Source organism: Pogona vitticeps, chromosome 4, assembly GCF_051106095.1.
Source record: "Pogona vitticeps strain Pit_001003342236 chromosome 4, PviZW2.1, whole genome shotgun sequence".
Taxonomy (NCBI): Eukaryota; Metazoa; Chordata; class Lepidosauria; order Squamata; family Agamidae; genus Pogona; species Pogona vitticeps.
The window spans coordinates 74,512,634-74,532,679 of NC_135786.1; the positions used below are offsets into that span (position 1 = coordinate 74,512,634).

At 41.9% G+C, this 20,046-nt stretch overlaps 1 protein-coding gene across 5 annotated transcripts in view; it reads left to right on the forward strand.

The window, feature by feature from the left end:
* Nucleotides 1–456: 456 nt before the first annotated feature.
* Nucleotides 457–20,046, forward strand: part of PATJ (PATJ crumbs cell polarity complex component) — a 219,626-nt gene continuing 200,036 nt past the window's right edge. For 4 of the 5 annotated variants that reach the window (XM_072997719.2, XM_072997722.2, XM_072997721.2 and 1 more), the window contains exons 1-9: nucleotides 457–582; nucleotides 853–1,048; nucleotides 4,741–4,798; nucleotides 4,892–5,058; nucleotides 8,204–8,395; nucleotides 11,250–11,389; nucleotides 12,291–12,495; nucleotides 13,360–13,488; nucleotides 18,999–19,220. In XM_072997719.2, coding sequence (XP_072853820.2) covers nucleotides 4,777–4,798; nucleotides 4,892–5,058; nucleotides 8,204–8,395; nucleotides 11,250–11,389; nucleotides 12,291–12,495; nucleotides 13,360–13,488; nucleotides 18,999–19,220 — 1,077 coding nt within the window. In that variant the 5' untranslated portion in view covers nucleotides 457–582; nucleotides 853–1,048; nucleotides 4,741–4,776. The remainder of the gene's footprint in view (nucleotides 583–852; nucleotides 1,049–4,740; nucleotides 4,799–4,891; nucleotides 5,059–8,203; nucleotides 8,396–11,249; nucleotides 11,390–12,290; nucleotides 12,496–13,359; nucleotides 13,489–18,998; nucleotides 19,221–20,046) is intronic. The other variant, XM_072997720.2, reaches the window with a different exon arrangement.

The window sequence follows — 20,046 nt, forward strand, 5'->3', positions numbered from 1 at the left end:
ACCTCTTTTCCCCCCCCTCCCTCCTCCACGTCCATGAGACATTTATAGTTGCGAGGAGTGCCTGGTGCACCGGCTTCTCTTCCTTTGACTCATCGCTCCTTGCTTTCCCGTTTACTTGGGTTGGATCGGTTTTACTCTTGCACTTTTAATTCATTTGTTACGTTTTCGGTGCCCATGCCCGCTGTCGTCTTTGGCGACGGGCTTCCAACCACCTCTTTTTACGAGCCTCCCTTTCCTTCTGCGTCCTTAGGAAAGGCCGAGGAAGGAAACGCCAAGCACAGCTTAGACAGACGCCCCGAAATTCACTTGCAAGACTCTTCTCCCTATACAGTCCATATATCAAAAAAGGAGCCCCTCTTTCCTCCCTGCGCGCGCGCCGTCGCCCCCCCCCCCCAAACTCTCCGGGCCCTGGATTCGTTTCCTCGAGGCTGGAGCGGCGCCCCCTTCCGGTCGCCTCCCTGCGTTGCAGGTGAGGTGCGGCTAAAAGCTCAACTCTCGCTTCCGCCCAGGTGAGAGCGAGTCCAGAGCTGGGGGGGGGGGCGAAAAGCCGCCTGTGGGCCACCTCCGCTCCCCACAAACCAGGTAAGAGGGTGCCGAGGAACAGAGGAGATTCCCCCCCCTCGGCCCCTTCTAATTCCCGGTGTCGCGGAGCCGCTGTAAAAGCAAGCCGCAGGACATTCGCAGCGCGCCCGCCGCCGCCGCCGACTTCCTGAATATTTTAAATTTCCTCGGAAGCACTTCGGGGGAATCGCCTGAGCTTTGGACCAGGGCTGGTGCCCGAGGCTTTCGGGCAGGGGAGTGAGATCCCCGCTTGACGTTTCTTGCTACTAATTTGTGACTTTTTTCCTTTAGGTGCCCAGGGGGATGGCTGTGTCGACTTTTCAATGCTTATTTTAATCACAGCTGGCCATACCTCTGAACTTTCTGTTTGGGCTCTGAGACAGGCTTGGCTTTGGGGTCCAGTTGCCGGGTGGCGATTTGTTCATGAAGTTGACCCTGGCTAACACTGCAATATAAACCTATCAGCACCTGGAGTGGAGCGAAGGAGGTATAGTACCACGCTATTGATCAGTTTGATCCGAACTGTCAGGCAGCTGCTAAGATCTCGGCACCTTGGGAGGCTGGAAGAGGGCTGCTCTTTATATTGCCCATTTATTTATTTATTATATTTTTATACTGCACCATCTAGTGGCCTTGGCACTACTCTGGGTGGTTTCCAGCAATAAAACGAACATAAAGAAAACAGGCAAGCAACCGCTGCTTCTCTACCTACTCACACAACTTTCTCTTTAGGCAGCACCCAAAAAAACACTTGGAATTTTTGAGGCTGGCCCTACATAAGGGGAGGACGCTCCTTCTTTTAGGAATCACCTGAACTGGCCTCAACCAGCTGCGCCAGAGGAGCAGCAGCCATTAATACTGGGAACTGTGAGCCTCTTCCACTGGGTAGCTCAATTTCCTCGTCTTGTGCCTAAAAGTGTATCTATAGCATATCCTTTCAGATTAGGCAGTGACTTTATGGAGTCACTAAATGTTACAAACGGGACAAACTTTTCAGTTCTCTGGAATGATTTACAAGGAAAGCGTGGTATAAAACTTGGGAGTAAGGCAAACAGTTCAAAAATTAGGCCAGATGGGATAGCCTTGGCTCACGAAGCCAGGCTGCCGAAAAAGCAAAATGGGGTTTAGATTTAGATTTTGCATGTGCTCATAGCTCATCATTACAGCAGTTTGATATCACTTCAATCAGTATGGCTTTTCCTATTAAATCCTAGGATTTCTAGTTTGGTGAGGTGCTTAAAATTCTTTGCTATAGCATTACCCTTTAATTGTAGCCCCAGAGATCTCCAGCAGAGAGTTCAAATTCCGTTACCAAAGTACAAGTCCTAGGATTCTTTAGGACAGTGCCATACCAACTAGAAGTAAAATTTAACTGGTGTAACTATGTAGTGTAGATAATTCTCAATGCTCACATTCTTTTTACCTGTATTCAGAGGGAAGACAGCTGAAGTATTGAGTTCTCACTCCTTTCCCCAAGTGAGCTTATTGCAAAGTGAAGCCATTAACTTCTCTTGGTCATTCACTCTCTTTTTGAGAGGAGAATAGGCCTGCTTCTTCTGATTCATGTGCCCTTTCTCTGTGAGATGTATAGTGGGAAAGGTTGGGTAGGCAAGCCTGCAGAGAAAGAGCCCATGGGAGGCAGTGGCTCCTCTGTGCAGTTACCCTTGCTAGTCATTTATTTGATTTTTTTTCTTTAGACAAAATAGGGGGAAAGTGTCTGGAGGCAGAGAATATGAGCTGCTGTCCTGCTTGTAGCCTTCTTCTGGAAGGCATAGCAAGGATTGCTAAGTCCAGCATGGCTCGCAAGAAAAGCACAAAACCCACATAGAGGATTTACCAAACATAACTGTTATGAAAAATATAATAACAAAGGATTGAATACCTTATGAACAGCAGGTTATGGGTTATAGTGATTATCAGTGTCAACAAGTTCCTACTGTGTTTCTAAGATGAGAAAAAAAGTTGAAAAGTGTATTTTTTAGGCCTTCTGCTACTTCTCGGTTTAGAAATGGAATTCAGTTAAGGTTGAATTGAAGTAAGCAACCTTCCTTCAAAATGGATTTATTTCTGGAGTGCTTCAAAGCACTCCTCATTTGTTTTTCCTGTAAGATCACACTTTATTAAACTGTTGCTTTAGGCATATTCTATTGGCAAACAATTGGTTTTTATCTCAGCCAGTAACTGACACATTAAAGTACATCCCAGTAGTATTTAGAAATGTTTTCAAAGTCTGACTAACTTTATTTCACTTGTCTGAATTTCTCCCAGGGTTTTGTTTGGCCCATGTTGCATCCGTGGTGGGAAAGCCTTTCAGCCCAAGGGACACATTTAATTTCAGAGAGATATTAGGAAATACCTTGATATCTTGGTTGAAAGCTCTTGCTATGAGCAGTTTTATGCCTTAAGAGAGGCATTTCAGGGGAGAAATGGTTTCATGAAAAAAGGAGGCCTGGTCATCAGGGGAACCCTAGAGAGCTGGACTGGGATCCCAGGAGGGCCTGATCTGGTCATACAGCTAGAAGTTCCCCAATCCTGTGCTCCTGTCAAAGCCTTATGGGCAGTGATATGACAAATCACGGGGTTCATTAGTGTAAACACAGGGGGATTGGTTAAGGTAAAGCAAGTTGAGGTTGAAACTGCAACTGTGTGCACACTTATCTAGGGAATGAGATCCATAAAGCTTCTGAACAAACATGCTTAGGATCATGCTGTGAGTAGAACTGAATAAATGGAAAGTGAGTTGTGACTAATCCTATTTTGTTTTATTTCAGTTTCTTCAACTAATTTTATCTATATACATATAGAAGTAATGCTACTGTGTGATGATAAGAATGCAGAGAATCATAGCCTAATTCTTAAGCTTCAGATTTTTTTCAGAATATCAATTCTCATTCAGGAGCTCATTTTCAATTAACTGTATGTGGGGTTGGGATGATTCTATGGAGAAACAAAGGAAGGCCTCACTAACTAGAAAGAACTAATAATGTGTACTGAAACTTATCAGTAGAGTTCTAAGAAGATTTACTATTACCAGACTCAACAGGATGTATACGTTTACAGCTGTGTCCTAAACATATTTACTCAGAAGTCTCTGTAGTTCTCAACCTTTGGACCTCCAGATGTTTTAGATATCATATTCTAAAATCTTTGACCATTGGCCATGCTGACTAAGGGCTTTGTGACTTGACGTCTGAAACATCTGGAGGACAGAACCACTGCAGTTTAAGCACAACAAAATTTGACTTAAACTTGGATGGCAGTGCAGTGCAAAATACAATTTGTTAATGTGGCCGTTGTTCACATTAATGCCATTGGCACTGAAAAAAAGTATATTGAAATAAGCCAAGTAAAAAGTTGGGTGGGTGTTTAATAGGATTTCAAGCTGAAGTAACATTAGCAGAAAATATCACTGAGGTTGTTGTAGCAGGCAGCCAAAAGTGTACTATTGCTAAAAGTCTTTGGTCCCTACAGGCTTGATTTTAAAATTGTTTAATGTTTTAAATCTTTTAAACAGTTTTTATCTATAATTGTAAATTATCTGTTTTCAGTAGTTTTAATCTGTAAATTGTTAATTGCTATGGGAGCTCTGCAGGGCAAAAAAAAAAGATAAACTAACAAACAAATGTGTTATGCCCATATTCAGGTATAGCTGGAAACAATTTAAGTAGAAATACAATATTCAGTTTGAAATGTATTAGTACTTGTGAAAGAGAAGAATTGAGTGGGGGAAGCCCTCCTTTTGCTTGCTGTAAGTCAGCACTCTCAACCTTTGACCCTTGAAATGTTTTGAACTTTGGCTCTCCAAAGCTCTGGCCTAGTAGTCCCCAACCTTGGGCCTCCAGATGTTCTTGGACTACAACTCCCAGAAGTCTTCACCACCACCTCTGCTGGCCAGGATTTCTGGGAGTTGAAGTCCAAGAACATCTGGAGGCCTAAGGTTGGGGACCACTTCTCTACCCAGCATAGCTAACATAAGGGATCCTGGGAGTCGAAGTATAAAACATCTGAAGAACCAAAAGGTGAGAACCACTCATCTTCTAGGAGAAATTCACAAATGTCCTATGCTTGATCTATGTAGGGATGATGGGTCTAGAAAAATGTGTGTGTTTGTCAATTCTGTTCTAGACAGGGATCTAAAGAAAAGCTAAATCTAACCTGCACTTTTATTTTGAAATGCAGAATATTTGTTTGCCACTGCAGTACAAAGAAGCCAACATGCCTGAAAATCCTGTTGCAGGTATATATTTCTCGGGGGTGGGATCCTTTTGTCCAAATAATTCAGGGTTATTAAGCATCTTTTTTACACTGTGGCTTTTGGGGAATCCAACAGATAAGCAGCAGGTGCTGAGGATTCTGGAGCGCCTGCTAATTAAACTTCACGAGAGAGGAGACACTTCACAGAGTGAAAATCTGACTTTTCTTTATAATACACTCAAGAATCCTGGATTCAATCATCTGCTGACTCTTCAGCAGTCAATCAAGCAGCTGAAGGAAGAGGTGAGTTACAAAACACAGAAGTTTGACCAATGCTATTGATAATGTTGATATACTAGTGAAGTACTGCTGGTTATATTGTTTTGCAAGTTATATCAACCCAGGAAGATTTTGCATCTTTGTTATTCCTATGAGAATTTTAATAATTATGGTAATGTTAGTTGTTACTTAAGTGACTATGGTGGGTGCTTTTTCACTTCCTTTATATAATGACTTGACCAAAGAAGACAAGCTAAAACTTTAAAAATTAATTATTAGTTTCAAGTTACTATGTATTAATGACAATTGAATGCTGTGAGTGACATAGATAACTGTGATCCTCTCGTGAAACACTACTCATAACTGTTTTGCATGGGATTTGCTCTGCAAATGGGTGAGTTTGAAGTATTTTTTTTACTGACTGCATGATGCAAAGTTTAATTTGAATTGGTCCAGCTCCTTTTGCTTTTCTCTCTCTGCTGCTGGATGTGGGTGTGTACTTTTTCAAGCTAGAATGATTTGAACAGGCATTTCCCCATGTTGTTAGTTGTGATACCTTCTTGTAAAGATGGGAGGGTGTATCTGTAGGTGGTGATGTAGGCAGTCGGGGACATAATGTTCAGGCATGGGGAGAGACATGCAAAAGCAAAGCACTATCATTTTAATATGGGGAATTGGGTGATAGTCCTGAATCTTGTTAGACACAGTAAACTTCAAATCATGTGGGAAGGATCTTTTGTTGTGAAGCAAGCGCATAGTGCAGCTAATTACTTAATTGGCAGGTCTGAAAGTGGTCTTGCCTCTGCCAATTTTTTTGTGATGCATCATGAATCAGCTTTCTCATTTAAAGCTTCAATCTATTACGTTTCTCAAGAATTTTTCTATAGAAATGTGAAATGGAAAGGTACTTCACAGTCTAAGAATACAAAACTTCAAAGTTTGAACAGTAATTTTGCAAAATGCATTATAATTTACATATTAGAATGATTCCATAACATGGACTATCTCTTCCCCTTCCCATCCATTACTCATTTCCCTTAGTTTCAAGTAATGCAAACAGATATTGCCACATCTCTCCTCATATATGGTTTTAAACTATTGGCATAATAAATTATGACCAGAGATGAAGTTATTCCTGCAAGTGTTATTTGAAAGAAGAAACAGATGGGAAGGAGAATGTGTTGTTGTGGCTAGTTAGCAAGGTGCCAGGCACACACAACAGACATGCAAATGGAACTTTACCAATTTCCTGCAGCAACGTCTATTGTTTGTCTTATGCTTGCATAAATATCCAGTGGGATTCTGGCCACTGCTACAAAATGACTCTTGAAAAGTCAGTATGGTACTCCTTTTCCTGATAATGCAGCTTGTCAGAGAACGTAAGACAACTAGTATCAGAAACTGGTCTGGCATGAGTCAAGGAAAGTGGTTTTCAGAGAGGTAATCAGGTTAGTCTGTTTCAGTAAAATTGAAATAAAAACGAAACTGCTGAGACTAGCATGCTAATTTCATTGTGAGTTTTTTGTGGTTACAGTCCTCTTTTTTTGGATATATGGAGCCCAAATCTGGAACACAGTGTAGGGATCGGTTTGGCACCAAGGTTCACTTTCTTGAAGTAGAGTGTCATGCAGGAGTAACAGAAATTAAAAATAACTTCCTGGTCCACTACCTTGTACAAAAGTGAGAGAATGAATACAGCCTGATAGCAGGCTACTCAGTTTGTGAGGAACATTTTTCTTTGTACAAAGACTGATAAAATGCTATTCTTAATGTTGTCTGACATCTTTTATTTCCATTTGGAGATGGTGATAACTTTAGCCAGCACATGCCCTTTGGGAAAGTTTGTTTAGCTAACCTGAGTACAGTATCTGTTTTCTTTTCCTTCCAAACAGTTTGGCTGGTGATACTGATTTGGTACGCCTGGCATAGTATGCAAACCAGTTCATGCAAAAACATAAAGGCTTTAAGGAAATGTGACATTCAGAATATTTTGAAATGTTCTCTCTTTTTTTGTGTGTGTATAATCTGTTTGATGCAAGACAACAAATGGTATGAAATAAAATTATGAAAAATAGGGGTAGACAGGAGAAAATATAAAAGGAAAAAGGCTTGTTAGTATTTTTCTTTTTAAAAAGATAAATATATGTGGATCTACACTATACCGTTACATCAGTTTAGTATTATGTTGTTGTTTTGACTTATATATGGCCCCATAGTGCTAAAGCACTCTCTGGGTGGTTTACAACATAATTATGCAAGGAACATTTTTTTTAACTAAGATGACTTCATTGTATGGAATCTTAGAATTTATAGTTTGCTGAGGTACTTAGAATTCTGTGCTGTGCTCCAGGGTGGTGAACAAGAGCTGTTTGGCACAGAATTAAAGCACTTTCCTGACTGGCCAAAACTGTGAAGTTCCAGCTGTCACTTAGATGGATCAATCTGCCTATGAGTACTAGAAATTACTTAGGGCCCTTCCTTGGACCCCCCTTTCTTGCCCCCCCCCATTTCTGGCTTTTCTACTGCCAGATCTTAACCAGCACTTCTACCTATGTTCTCCCAGCAGATGGCTATGTTGGCAGATTTCTGAAATCAGCCAGCAGAGGGGAATTTCTGTCAGAAGAAGAGACTGGAGCCTAATGCTACCCACTCTGCAGCTGGCATAGGAGAACTGCTGGATAGCTCAGTGGTTTAGGCATCTGGAGTTGGATTCCCCACTGTGTCTCCTTGATCTCAAGGATCCCTTCCAGCTCCAATCTCCTGTATCAGGAGTATGATTCCCCACCCAACCCTGACACTCCAGATATACAGGGCTTCTGTTTTGGCCATCATACATATGACTACTCCCAAAGTAAATATTGGCTAAAATTCAGTAGTAAGTCACAGCTAGAGTAGGACCATTGAATCAGTGGGGATTTAGTAAGTTAAACCTTATGTAAGAGCCATTGATTCAGTGAGACTCCTCTGGCTGTGATTTACTGTGGGATTTCAGCCAGTAAATACCAAGGATTAACTTACTCTCTTGCCAGCTGGAAAGGCAGTGGCAACTTTCAATGTAGACTACATGCTGCTTTTTCAAAAAAATGCTTGCTAAAATGTTCATGCTCATATTTCCATTTCTTGCATGGTAACACAGTTCTCTGTGAATGTTTTCCCTTACTATCCACAGATCAGTTACATGCCTGCAGGTCATTCAGTGGATTTTGATTTTACAAGGAGAGGTTTACTGGTGTTCGATGCTGACCGCCATGCTCTTGTTGATGGGAACCGCTCTGCCACTGTCTGCAATAGCCAAGTGACTCCTGTGATTCCAAAGCCTGCAATGAATGAATTCAGTTTGGCAATCCAGAGGATGGCAAAGGTAAAGACAAAACCTCACTGGTGTAGAGCAGTAGTCCCCAACCGTGGGCCTCCAGATGTTCTTGGACTTCAACTCCCAGAAATCCTGGCCAGCAGAGGTGGTGGTGAAGGCTTCTGGGAGTTGCATTCCAAGAACATCTGGAGGCCCAAGGTTGGAGACCACTGGTGTAGAGGGCATATAATTTAGTTTACATTGTGGTTATAGATTACAGTTGTCATTGCAGGGTTTCCAGTCATGTGAAGGACAGTAACTATATTTAAATAAATAGGAATCTCTCTTTAGACCTTTTTGCTTAATGTAGAAATATGAATGATAGAGATGGCGAGCTAAGCTTCTCTAGGATTATTGAAGCCTGAAAAGAGCCGATGTGGTGTGGTGCTTCTGGCTGTGAAGCCATCCATGCCAATTGGCTAAGTGAAGAAGTATGTGATTGGAAGATGAGCTCTCTGAAGAGGGAAAGGTCACCTGTTTATCCTAGCATGAACTTGCCCCAATCTGCATGTTGATTATTAGCTTGCTTTTGTTTTGAAATATATTATTGGAAAATAAACATAGGCTTCATTAACATGTTCGATTGTTCAGGTAGATTGCATTGCAGGAGGGAAAACATTGAAATGCTAGGAAATACTCATGTGACTTTGATCGTGAGCATGGGACATTCCTACAACTTAGAGAACAAAGATATTTATGACTGAAATTCACAGTCCAATTTCTGTGAGAAAGGATACATACCAGTTTTGCTCACATCCAAATCCTGCATAACAGTCAGTATGGGAAAGGTAAAAACTGAAAAGGGATTGAGGGCTCCTTCTCTATTGAAGTTATTTTGAAATGTGTGATAAGGGCTACAGGTCTTTCAGATGAAGTTTGTTTGAAGCAATGCTTCAATGTATGAAGCATAGTATTATAAACAATATGAGGTGGAAGGTGCCCATTAGTAATGGGATGTTCAGTAATAAAATTACAAAACTTCTCCTGAATCTGCACAGAATTCCCGTAGCTTTTGAGGCACAAATAAATATTTTCAGACTGTGGATAACTGCATCAGCGGATACTGGGGTCCTACTGTGCATGGCTCTGTGACTCGCTACATGACTCCAAGTGACCACTGACTCTTGAAAAAGAGTGGGAAAATAATTCTTGACAAAATTCTCTTCAAAATCTGAGGCAGGGAGGGAACAGTTGGTTGCTGCTGGAATGATTGACAGTTACCCCAGTCCAGAAAGGTCCGTCCCCAGCTGAAGCCTCTTAAAGGCAGGATATGAGGGTTGCAGTAATTTTAACAGAACATGTTGTGGTCCAGATGTTGTTGGACTGCAATTCCCATCATATCTCACTACTAGGTATGCTGCCTAGGGCTGATGGAAGATGCAGTCCAGTGGTAGCTAGAGGAGAGGACATATTTTCCAACCACTGTTTTGAAGATTCTGTAGTCCTTCATGACACGGAACATACTCAAGAGCAGTGATTCTTAACCTTTGTTACTCAGATGTTTTAACTGCAACTCCCAGAAACCCCAGCCAGCATAGCTGATGGTGAAGGCTTCTGGGAGTTGCAGTCCAAAAACATCTGAGTAACAAAGGTTAAGAACCAGTGCTCTAGAGCAGTGATTCTCAACCTTGGATCTCCAGAGGTTCTTGGACTAGCACTCCTAGAAGCCTTTACCACTAGCTTTGCTGGCCAGGATTTCTAGGAGTTGTACTGCATCTGCAGACGGTTTTAGAATGTTACCCACTGTTAAACTCCATAGTGAAGTTTCAGGAGCTGTAACAGTGATGGGCAAAATGCCCTATTCCAGGTGTTACTTGATTGCAGCTCCCATCTGCAGAGCCAATGGTGAGGAGTTCTGGAAGCTGCAGAACAACAATATCTTGGAAGCCTAAACTTTGCCCAATCCTGAGCTCTAAAATGTGTCTGAGATGAAGAGGAGAAATTGAGAAGATATTACTCTAATTCCAGCAAAAATTCTTCATGCCAGGTCCCCATGTTTGATAAGCTGGTTATCTTTGTATTGTTGGTATAGTTTGGACTTATTTGTTTATTTATTAGATTTATACCCTGCACCATCTGGCAACCAGGCCACTCTGGGAAGCTAACAACAATATAAACAGCAATATTAAAACACAACAACAGCAACAACAATAATAATACATAGCCAACAGGATAAACTTTTCCTTCACACTTAAACTATGAATATGTATCTCACCAAATGACTCAGTCAATAATAGCCAACATATAAAATCAAAATTATAAACAAAACAAAAGGGCAGTTGAAAGCAATACTTCCATATGTATTCGCGAAGGCTTTCATGGCTGGGATCTAATGGTTGTTGTGGGTTTTTCGGGCTCTTTGGCCGCGTTCTGAAGGTTGTTCTTCCTAACGTTTCGCCAGTCTCTGTGGCCGGCATCTTCAGAGGACAGCACTCTGTGCTCTGGTGTAGTTGGCTAGGGAGTGCAGTATTTACTTCCATATTTTCCCCCAGTCACTAAGTTTATTAACCAGTCAGGAAATTATTCAACTTTCTGTTCTGGGCTTTGATCAGACCATGAAATCTGTCTACTCTTTCTCCATTCAGGAAAGATGGTACCTCGTTGTGCACAGCTGGCTTTCACTTTCTTTTTAAACTCTATTCTGAAAAAAGGCAAATAGGCATGCTGCATCTGGTCCTGACATGAGTGATGTGTGGAGTATAGTATAGTATTCTACTATATTGGATGATTTTTTTACATTGTAATGCATAAATACAAGCTTCTTTTCTTGATTATTTTATAAAAGGAACCATGCTATTTATCAGTTTGTGTCCTTGGAGAATAGAGACAACTTATTTGTAACTTTTTTTTCTTTTTAAATTAGGGCAGACAAATAGAACATATACATATAGAGAAGCCATTTCATGGAGGCCTTGGATTTAGTGTCATTGCACTTAAAAACCAAAGTGTTGGAGATGCTGGTATCTTTGTCAAGGAAGTTCAGCCAGGAAGCATAGCTGCCAGGTGAGGTTTTTGCTTTGTTTTATTGTTAAGCTTCATCTAAGTATCCCCAGCTGAATGAAGGAAAGATGTTTTTCTAGTCTTAAATACTCTTGGAAGTGCCACAACATGAACTGCAGGGCCAATTTTCAAGCAACTGTTAAAAACTTGGCTTTTCCGACCGACCTTCCCGGACCTTGCAACATCTTAATTACAACACCTAATTACAGTGAGTGGCCTCAACATTTATACTATCAATCGTGTTGTCATGCTCTATATTATATTATTTTAACTATTTTATTTAAATTGTTTGTTGTTTTAACTTTATTTTGATTTTATATTATTATGTTCATTGTTGGCGTAGTGTATGTTTTATTTGTCTAACATGTAAACCACCCAGAGTGGCCTAATAGCCGGATGGACGGTATAGAAGCCAAATAATATATTATTTGGTGGTGTGAATGACAATGGCCCCATGTGTTGCAGCAGAAGTAGTAAGTGGACAGCTTGGTTCTGGGGGAAGGGTCTAATTGACCTGGTCACCTGTAGTGATGATGTCTGTATTCTTCTCCCCCAGGAGACAAATGCAAATATCCCATCTCTAGTCCATATTATTAAATCCATGCCTTGAGTTTATATTGCACTTAGAGGTACTAAGAAATGGCTGTGTGCATTCTAATACAACATTACTCTAAGATCTTATTTCCATATTACAGGTGGTATGGGTATTAAGAGGTAGTCTGATTTGTAAGGCCAACCAGCAGATGTGGCTCACACTTTATTCAGTACTCTACTGTGGCCAATCTTACGGACTATAAGAGAAAGCAGTTACCTCCACCTCCACTCCTGTGGGATGTCTTTGTTTCACTACTTTTTTGAGAACTTGGATGAGGTTACTATAGAAATTTGTTTGTGCTTCTTTAAGGGATCAGAGATTAAAGGAAAAAGACCAAATATTGGCCATTAACCATATCCCATTGGATCAGAACATTTCCCACCAGCAGGCAATTGCATTACTCCAACAGTCCATGGGGTCATTACATTTGATCGTGGCCAGGGAGGCAACCCAAAACAGCAGTGTGACCCCATGTGCCTTAAGTGATGTTAAGGATGTTAAATTACCTGAAATGGTAAGCTAAATGGCTATTTTATCATATATCATTGTATTTAACAGACTGAAATTTTATACTTGTACTGCATAAATTTAGAGCTGTGTTTTCCCATGCATTGAATATAAGAATCAAACTGAACATTCAAAAAAATTATATTTCCAGATAAGCACATTGACTGCAATATTCTTTAAAATACATAGTACATACCTGGTAAAACATTACTATAATGGATTTAGTCCACAGACCATTTGCTGTTCAAACAAAGAAAAAGAGTGACATACAAGAGCTACACAGTAATATCTAAGCATGATAACAATAAGAACAAAGTTTATATATTTGGTAATTTGATCTACTTTTTCAAACTATATTTAAAAACATTGATTATATTTGATTTTACAATCCTGGATAGCAGGGATTTATATTTTCCTGTATGTAACTGACTTTTATATGTGCAAAAAGTGCAAATAGAGTAGACATTTCTAAAGTTACTGTATCATCCCTTTTTGGTGCTTTGCATTCTCTCGTATTTACATATGGCCACACTAGCAGCAGGGAGCAAGCTAGGGCAGGCTGTTTTGAAACAGTTGGGCCTTGCTAGATAGATCAAACCTGACCATTCATAGGAAATGGGTCCTGCCAGTATCATGAAGTGGTTTTATAAGCGAGCCACTTCAGGATATTGGCAAATTAATCACTTCCTTAGTCAGAAGAAGGCTGGGGAAGTGAATGTATTAATAAGCTTGTTTGTTTTTTAAGTGCCACAGGAGGACCCAAAACTAAAACATTGTGAGAATTGGTGTTTTTTGTTTGTTTGTTTGTTTGTTTGTTTGTTTGTTTTGCTCCAAAGCCTGGAACCTGAGTTTTGTTTTCTCTCTTTTCCAGGTCCAGTGGGGACATGTTGAAGAAGTTGAACTTATCAATGATGGCTCAGGATTAGGATTTGGAATTGTGGGTGGAAAATCAATTGGTGTAGTGGTAAGGACTATTGTTCCTGGAGGACTAGCAGATAAGGTAATTTCATTCAACTACCCTACATCATCTTTTTCATCAACTCAATGGATAGCTTATGTTGGTAATTCTAAGAAAAACCAAACTGTTAATTAAAAAAAACAACCATGACCTAGTTCATGATAGTTTGCCTATTCTTGCCTTTCCAGCAGTTTTTACTAATACATACCAATTCCGTTGTTCCTATGACCAAAATCCTGTTGTTTAGTGTAGTAGATTGCACTAGAGTGAGCCCATTGAATCAGTAGGAATTTAGAGAGTCAACTCTTCTATAATTTCCATTGATATGAATGGACCTGTCCTAACTGCAACTTACTTTTATATTACTTTCGAATGATAAGTTGCAGTTGGAGTAGACTCATTTGAATCAATGGAGCTTACAGAGGTGTTAATTCACTAAATCTCCATTGGTTCAATGGGCCTTCTGTAGTTCAATTTACTACATTAAAGAACAGGATTTTGGCCATTGTGTGTGACATGCTTTGGCTTAGCAGAGTCACAAGTCCATTAATGACAGCAATGAAAAACACTGCAGGTCAGGAAGAGAAGACTTTCTGCTAAAACTCCCCCTGCCCCACATTCCAGTTTATAATTCCCTGCTAATCTGTCCTACACCGTCCTGCTGCATTAATTTCTCAAAAGGCAGAAGGAGCTTTACACTGACCAAAAGAATTATGGCATAAATTGCTTAGAATGATTAAAGACTGCTGCTGTTGTCCAAGACCTAGTGTCATTATGTGTAAAACTAGGTGGAATTTAAGTCCAAGATAACTGACAAATGTCAGTGCTATCTGTGTTTTAAGTCATTTATTTATTTATTTATTTATTTATTTATTTATTTATTTATTTATTTATTTATTTATTTATTGGGTGGGTAGGTAGGTAGGTAGGTAGGTAGGTAGGTAGGTAGGTAGGTAGGTAGGTAGGTAGGTAGGTAGGTAGGTAGGTAGGTAGGTAGGTAGGTAGGTAGGTAGGTAGGTAGGTAGGTATACTGCCCGTGTAGCCTAAGTCCACTCTGGGTGTTTCACAACATAATCAAACCATAGAACAATACTACAAATATAAAGTAAAATCAATGTTAAAAAACCCCATAAAAATAAAACAATAATTAAACGATCACAAATAACAATTACCATAAGCATTAATTGTTTAAAAGGTGGTAGAATTGACTCAGTGGCTAAAACGTTCAACAAGTTCCCATTGATGGAAATGCTTGTCTAAACAACCAAGTTTTAAGAGACTTTTTAAAGGTCATTGGTGAAGACTCAAGGTGGATGTCTGGGGGTAGTTGATTCCAAAGTCTAGGTGGAAACCATCAAGGAGGCTCAATTCCTAGTCCTCTCCCTTCGGACCTCTCTTAGGGACAACACCCTCAATCGTCCTGCCTGGGACAAATGGGTAGGATGTGCAGTTCTTGCTGGAAGGAGGAGTTTTGTCAGGTTCCAAGGTCCCAAACTGTTTAGGGCTTTATATCTTAAAGCCATCACCTTGAAGTTGGTATGGAAGTGGATAGGTAGCTAGTGTAACATTGCCGGGGCTGGGGAGGAATGTTGATATTTATTGACTTTACCCACTAGCCTTGCCACCATATTCTCTTTCCTTTGGTCATTTTCATGTTCTCTCCTTGTGCAACAGAGAGCAAGGGGATGCATGTTGGCAGAATATTGTGCCTACAAGTGTTTAATAGGGTTCTGCCAGTGATTCTCCATCAGGGTTTGATTTCCTTGTTTATTAGGGCATATTCCTGAGTTCTGGGTGAGTACCCCTTGAAGTTCCCCTGCTATATTAATGCTTATGATAATACATATAGGTCAATAATGTAAAGAAGGCACTTGTATGATCATAAGAGTTGTGGATCTTCATGCAGGAGTTAAGCTGCTACCTAAAGATGTGGAATGTAGTCTAATGAATGGAACTATCATCATGGGTGCTCCAGATGATCACTTTGATTCTCTGGAAAGGCTTTCCCTTGAGCCTCTTTCCTGCCATGCAAGAATTCTATTTCCCCCCCCAAAAAAATCTGTTAAATAAATTGGGTACCTCTTTGTGGCTACATAGAAAACTGTGCTTCATTTTATTGATATTAATGAATAGAACAGGAAATTTGTCAGTTCATAAGATAAATGAAAACTGGAGCTGAGATTCTAAAACTGGCTCTTTTACCTCCCCTACAGAACTGTCTGATATAATGAATGCTTTTTCCCTTGTGTCTTTGGAACACCTGTTTTTCTGTAAGGAACAAAATGTTTTGGCATCCAACATCATAAGTCATGTTGTCAAAATTTACAACAGTCTTGAGTGACCAAGAATGCAAGTACAGTACAAAAAGAGAGAGAGAGAGAGAGAGAGAGAGAGAGAGAGAGAGAGTAATAATGATGAATTAGGGAAGAAAATATTAAGAGATTACAGTGACTCAAGAGTCTGCACAGACTAAGATATTTTGTGGAGAGCTTGCTTGTGCAAGTAGATGCTCACACAAATAACTTCTTCATATAGGCAACGGAATATTACAGAAACTTCTTTTAAGTTAGAGTACTGTACTTGCTTTAACCCTCCAGCTCTCAGAAATAGCTGCTTCAGTCTAGTAAGAATAGTGTCACACACCCCCAGTTCCCCTGCTTGTTCTTCCACACAACCCAGGTTCACTTTTGGGCATGACATTTATTTCTCAACCCTTTTCTTCTGCCACCAGAGGATTTATTCCTCACTCTATTAAATATGACTCTTCAATCAGTGTTATTCAATAAATCAATGTTTATTTAAGTGTTTATAAGTAACTCATATAAAGTGAATCATGGATGGTCTTATTTTATTCATTCAATCTGTTGTGCTTTGGTAACATTTATATTTGTTTATATATAATCATGTTAATCAAGGTATTTATTCATTTCATATCTTGTTCTCTGTCTCTCTATTCTTCTCTAACATAAGGCTGGTCCTAACTGCCTAAACTGCTTCTCTCTAACTGATGTCCCTAACTGAAGTCCCTGACTCTAACTCATATCCATAACTGTCGTCCATTCTTCTTATAGTTCCTTAGTCCCGCCTCTTCTGATCAACCATTGGTGGCTACATCAGGGTTCAGGGCCGGACTGGGACCAAAAATCGGCCCTGGCATTTAGAGCACACAGGCCCACCGGTTGTGGGGACACAGGCCCACCTGGCTTTGGGCCAGGATTGGACCTATGGACCCCTGAAATGCACCGGGGGGATTTTGAGCGAGGTGCTCTCGGCATCAGCCTGGCCTACCTCACAGGGCTGTAGGGAGGAGGATAAAACTTGGGAGGGAGCCGAGGATATGAACGAAACGAATAAACAGAACCTCCCTGTGCAAGAGGAGTGTATCTTTTCTGCCGCAGCGCATCCTAAGGAGCAGGATAAGAAGGCAACTCGTATCTAAAGCGGGGTTGTGACATTCTCAGGGGACGGTGAAACAAAGACAGCGTAGCCCAGCTCTGATGAGGAAATTTTCAGTTCAAAAAAAAAACTGGCCAGGAAAGCTGATCTTCCCGGGACCGGGTCAGGATCCCTCTGGTCGAGGCTGGGCTTGCCGACGAAACTTCAGCCCAGCCTCGTCAGAGGGGCTTTCCTGGGAGGCAGCATGGCCACCCCTGCCCGGGAGGAGAGGCTTTCTCGGCTTCCAGTTTCCGATCGGCCCTCCTCACCTCTTCCAGTCCCCCCCTCCGCTCTTTTCCCCGTCCTCGCCCCCTTCCTCCTCCTCCTCCCCTCTCCGGGGCCCCCCCAGCTTTCCCTCCTTGCCCGCCCGCCCGGGGAAGGCCGGCTGAGGCACCCGCTCCCCCAGCGGCGCGCTTCCCTTTGGAGAGGCCAAGGGCGCCCGGCGAAGGCGACGCGCCCGGGCACCGTGCGCTCTCGGCCACCTGGGCGCCCGGGCAGCGGGCCAGGCCGGGCCAGGCTGGGCGGGCGGTGGGGGAGGATCTGAGGCGAGGCTGCCTCCTCCTCCTCCTGCCGCCGCTCCCGCTCCACCCTCCGGCCCTCCCCGGCCCCGGTGCACCAGGGCGAGGAAGCGAGCGAGCGAGTGAGCGAGTGGGGCGGGGGATGCGCCAGCCAGACCTTCCGGCCGGCCACCAGCACCAGCCGCGGCCCGAGAGCAGCCGGCGGGCAGGCAGGTCCGGGAAGCCGCGGCGTCTCGGCTGCCCGCGCTAGCCTCGAACAAAGCGAGCAGCCGCCGCCGCCGGCTCCGCGGGCGCGGGAGGGAGGCGGAGCGGCCGTGTCCCCATGGCCGCCGCCTTCGCCGCCCGGAGCCCGCCTTCGCCGCCGCGCTAGGAGCCGGGCCTCGGCGTTGCCCCTCCCCTCGGGCGTGGGTGCGCTCTTGGGCCAGGTGGGGAGGTTGGGGGGGGCCGCCCCAGCTGGAGGGGTGGGAGGAGGAGGAAGGAGGAGGAAGAGGAGGAGGCAAGGCAAGGCAAGGCAAGGGGGCAGGGAGGGAAGGCTCCCTTTCGCTCGCTCGCTCGCTCGCTCTCTTTTGGGGAGGGGGGCTCAGCCTGGCCCTGCGCTGAGGCAAGAACCGGCCCTTCTGACCATCGGCCCTTCTGGCATTTGCCAGAATTGCCAGATGGCCAGTCCGGCCCTGTCAGGGTTCCATTGTGATGGACAGGAGTGGTTACTGACCTGTCCATCACAAATAGTTCTTCCAGTGTCAGACTCATGTGTAAAGTAGTCTTGTAGCTGTTGGTGTATGCAAGCTTTGAAAAAAAAATATCTCTGCACTTGTTTGGAATTAAACTCATGAACGAAGCTAGAAACAACTTATGCAGGAAAAGAATCTCCCCCACCCCACCCCGCCCCGCCCATGAAAATTTCTCACTTTTAGTGTGATTTTATCATGGCCTTGGGATCCAGTCAGCATACATTTTTGTGATGTTATATTCACATAAATGTACTTGAAGACTTACTCCTGTAGTTACTTTCACAAAGGGCAATCCTGCTAGTAAATACTGTATACTGAAACTCTGTAGAACCCCTTGGGTTAAATTCATAGTTAATGAATGTTGGCATAAGCCCTTTGAAATTAGTGATACTGAAATTAGTCATAATAAATAAGTTCCATTTGAGTTTAGTGGTTCTGGGCTATAACCCCTTTGGATTTAAACTCTTAATAGTAAATAGTATAGTCATGAACAGTTTAAGAAAGTTCTCCAGTAACACTGAGTTTAAATCAATTCAGTAACTTTATAGACCAATTTTTTTTATAGGAACCAGCAGAACTTATATTTTTATTCAGTGTTCCTCTGACATTTTTAAAACTTAGTCTCTTTCCTTATGAATTACTCGGGATAAGAACAGTAATTAACTGACTGTAAGAATTATAGTTTTGGTATTTAGTGTGTAATCTTCCTCCCAAAGAATAACTTTGGGTGCTGTATTGTCTCAATCTGGTGGCACTGTGCATGGACAAAATCCATTGTAAAACATCACTGACATGTTAAAGTTTAGGTTGGCAACACGTTGAGTTGAGTTGAGTTGCTAATTTTAAAATTGTATTTTTTTCCTCGAAGGATGGCAGACTCAGAACCGGTGATCACATCTTAGAGATTGGTGGGACAAATGTACAAGGAATGAGTAGTGAACAAGTTGCTCAGGTGCTGAGGAATTGTGGAAACTGTGTTAAGATGGTGGTTGCACGAGATCCCATGTGTGAAATAACTGTAATTCCGCCAACCCCTGCTGCCCAGCCTGTTGTTGGATCAGCTTTTTTCCAGGACAGACAATTGGACACCGTGAGTATTTTAAAACTTTACAGTTCTTCACCAATTGCACAGCTAAACGTCTGTATACATAGCATTATAATAAGGTTAATGCCCTCCTAGCCTATGCCTCAATAGAAATTATAATCCAAATGAATCCCCATCATTGCCCAATATACCCCCTTTACTTAGTTACACTTACAATTTTCAAAAGTAACTAAACTGTTATGTTTTCAGTCACAGAGCCTAAATGCCGCAAGCCACTGGTCTGGGGTTCAAAATGTGTTTGCTGCTAAAACATGGCTTAAAAATCTGTTTTAATTTGGCCATATTAAATTGTTTTGTTTAAACAAATCATTTTCTCAGTTTTGAATAATTAAAATTAGCAAATGCTACTGAAAGTATACAGGAGGTCTTGAAATGTAAGCAAAGCTGTGCTTGTCCTCCATCTGTTTCTACTGTGCTGCTTTTAGATTTAGGTGTAGAATATTTTCAGAGATATGCCTTCTGTCCTGTGGTTTGTTTTCTCTGTTTTTCCCACTTCTTCTTTTCCTTCCCAACTAACTACAGTAAGGTACTGGAACTTGGGCCTTTGAAACTTGGTTTTGCAAAAGGGGGCAGGTATGGCCAGTTGGCATTTGGGGGTGTGACTTCAGCAAATGATTTTAGGTGAAAACAGCTGATTCTTAACTATTTAAAATTTTATAAGGACAGCATATTTTTCATGTGTTTTAAAGGTGGTTTTAACAGTGTTAACTAATTATTTTAGTACTGCTGTATGCTTAATTGCTTTTATCATTTACTGTCATGATTCATTGTAGTTTCAGCAGGTTTGCCTTTTAATAACTTGTGGGATACC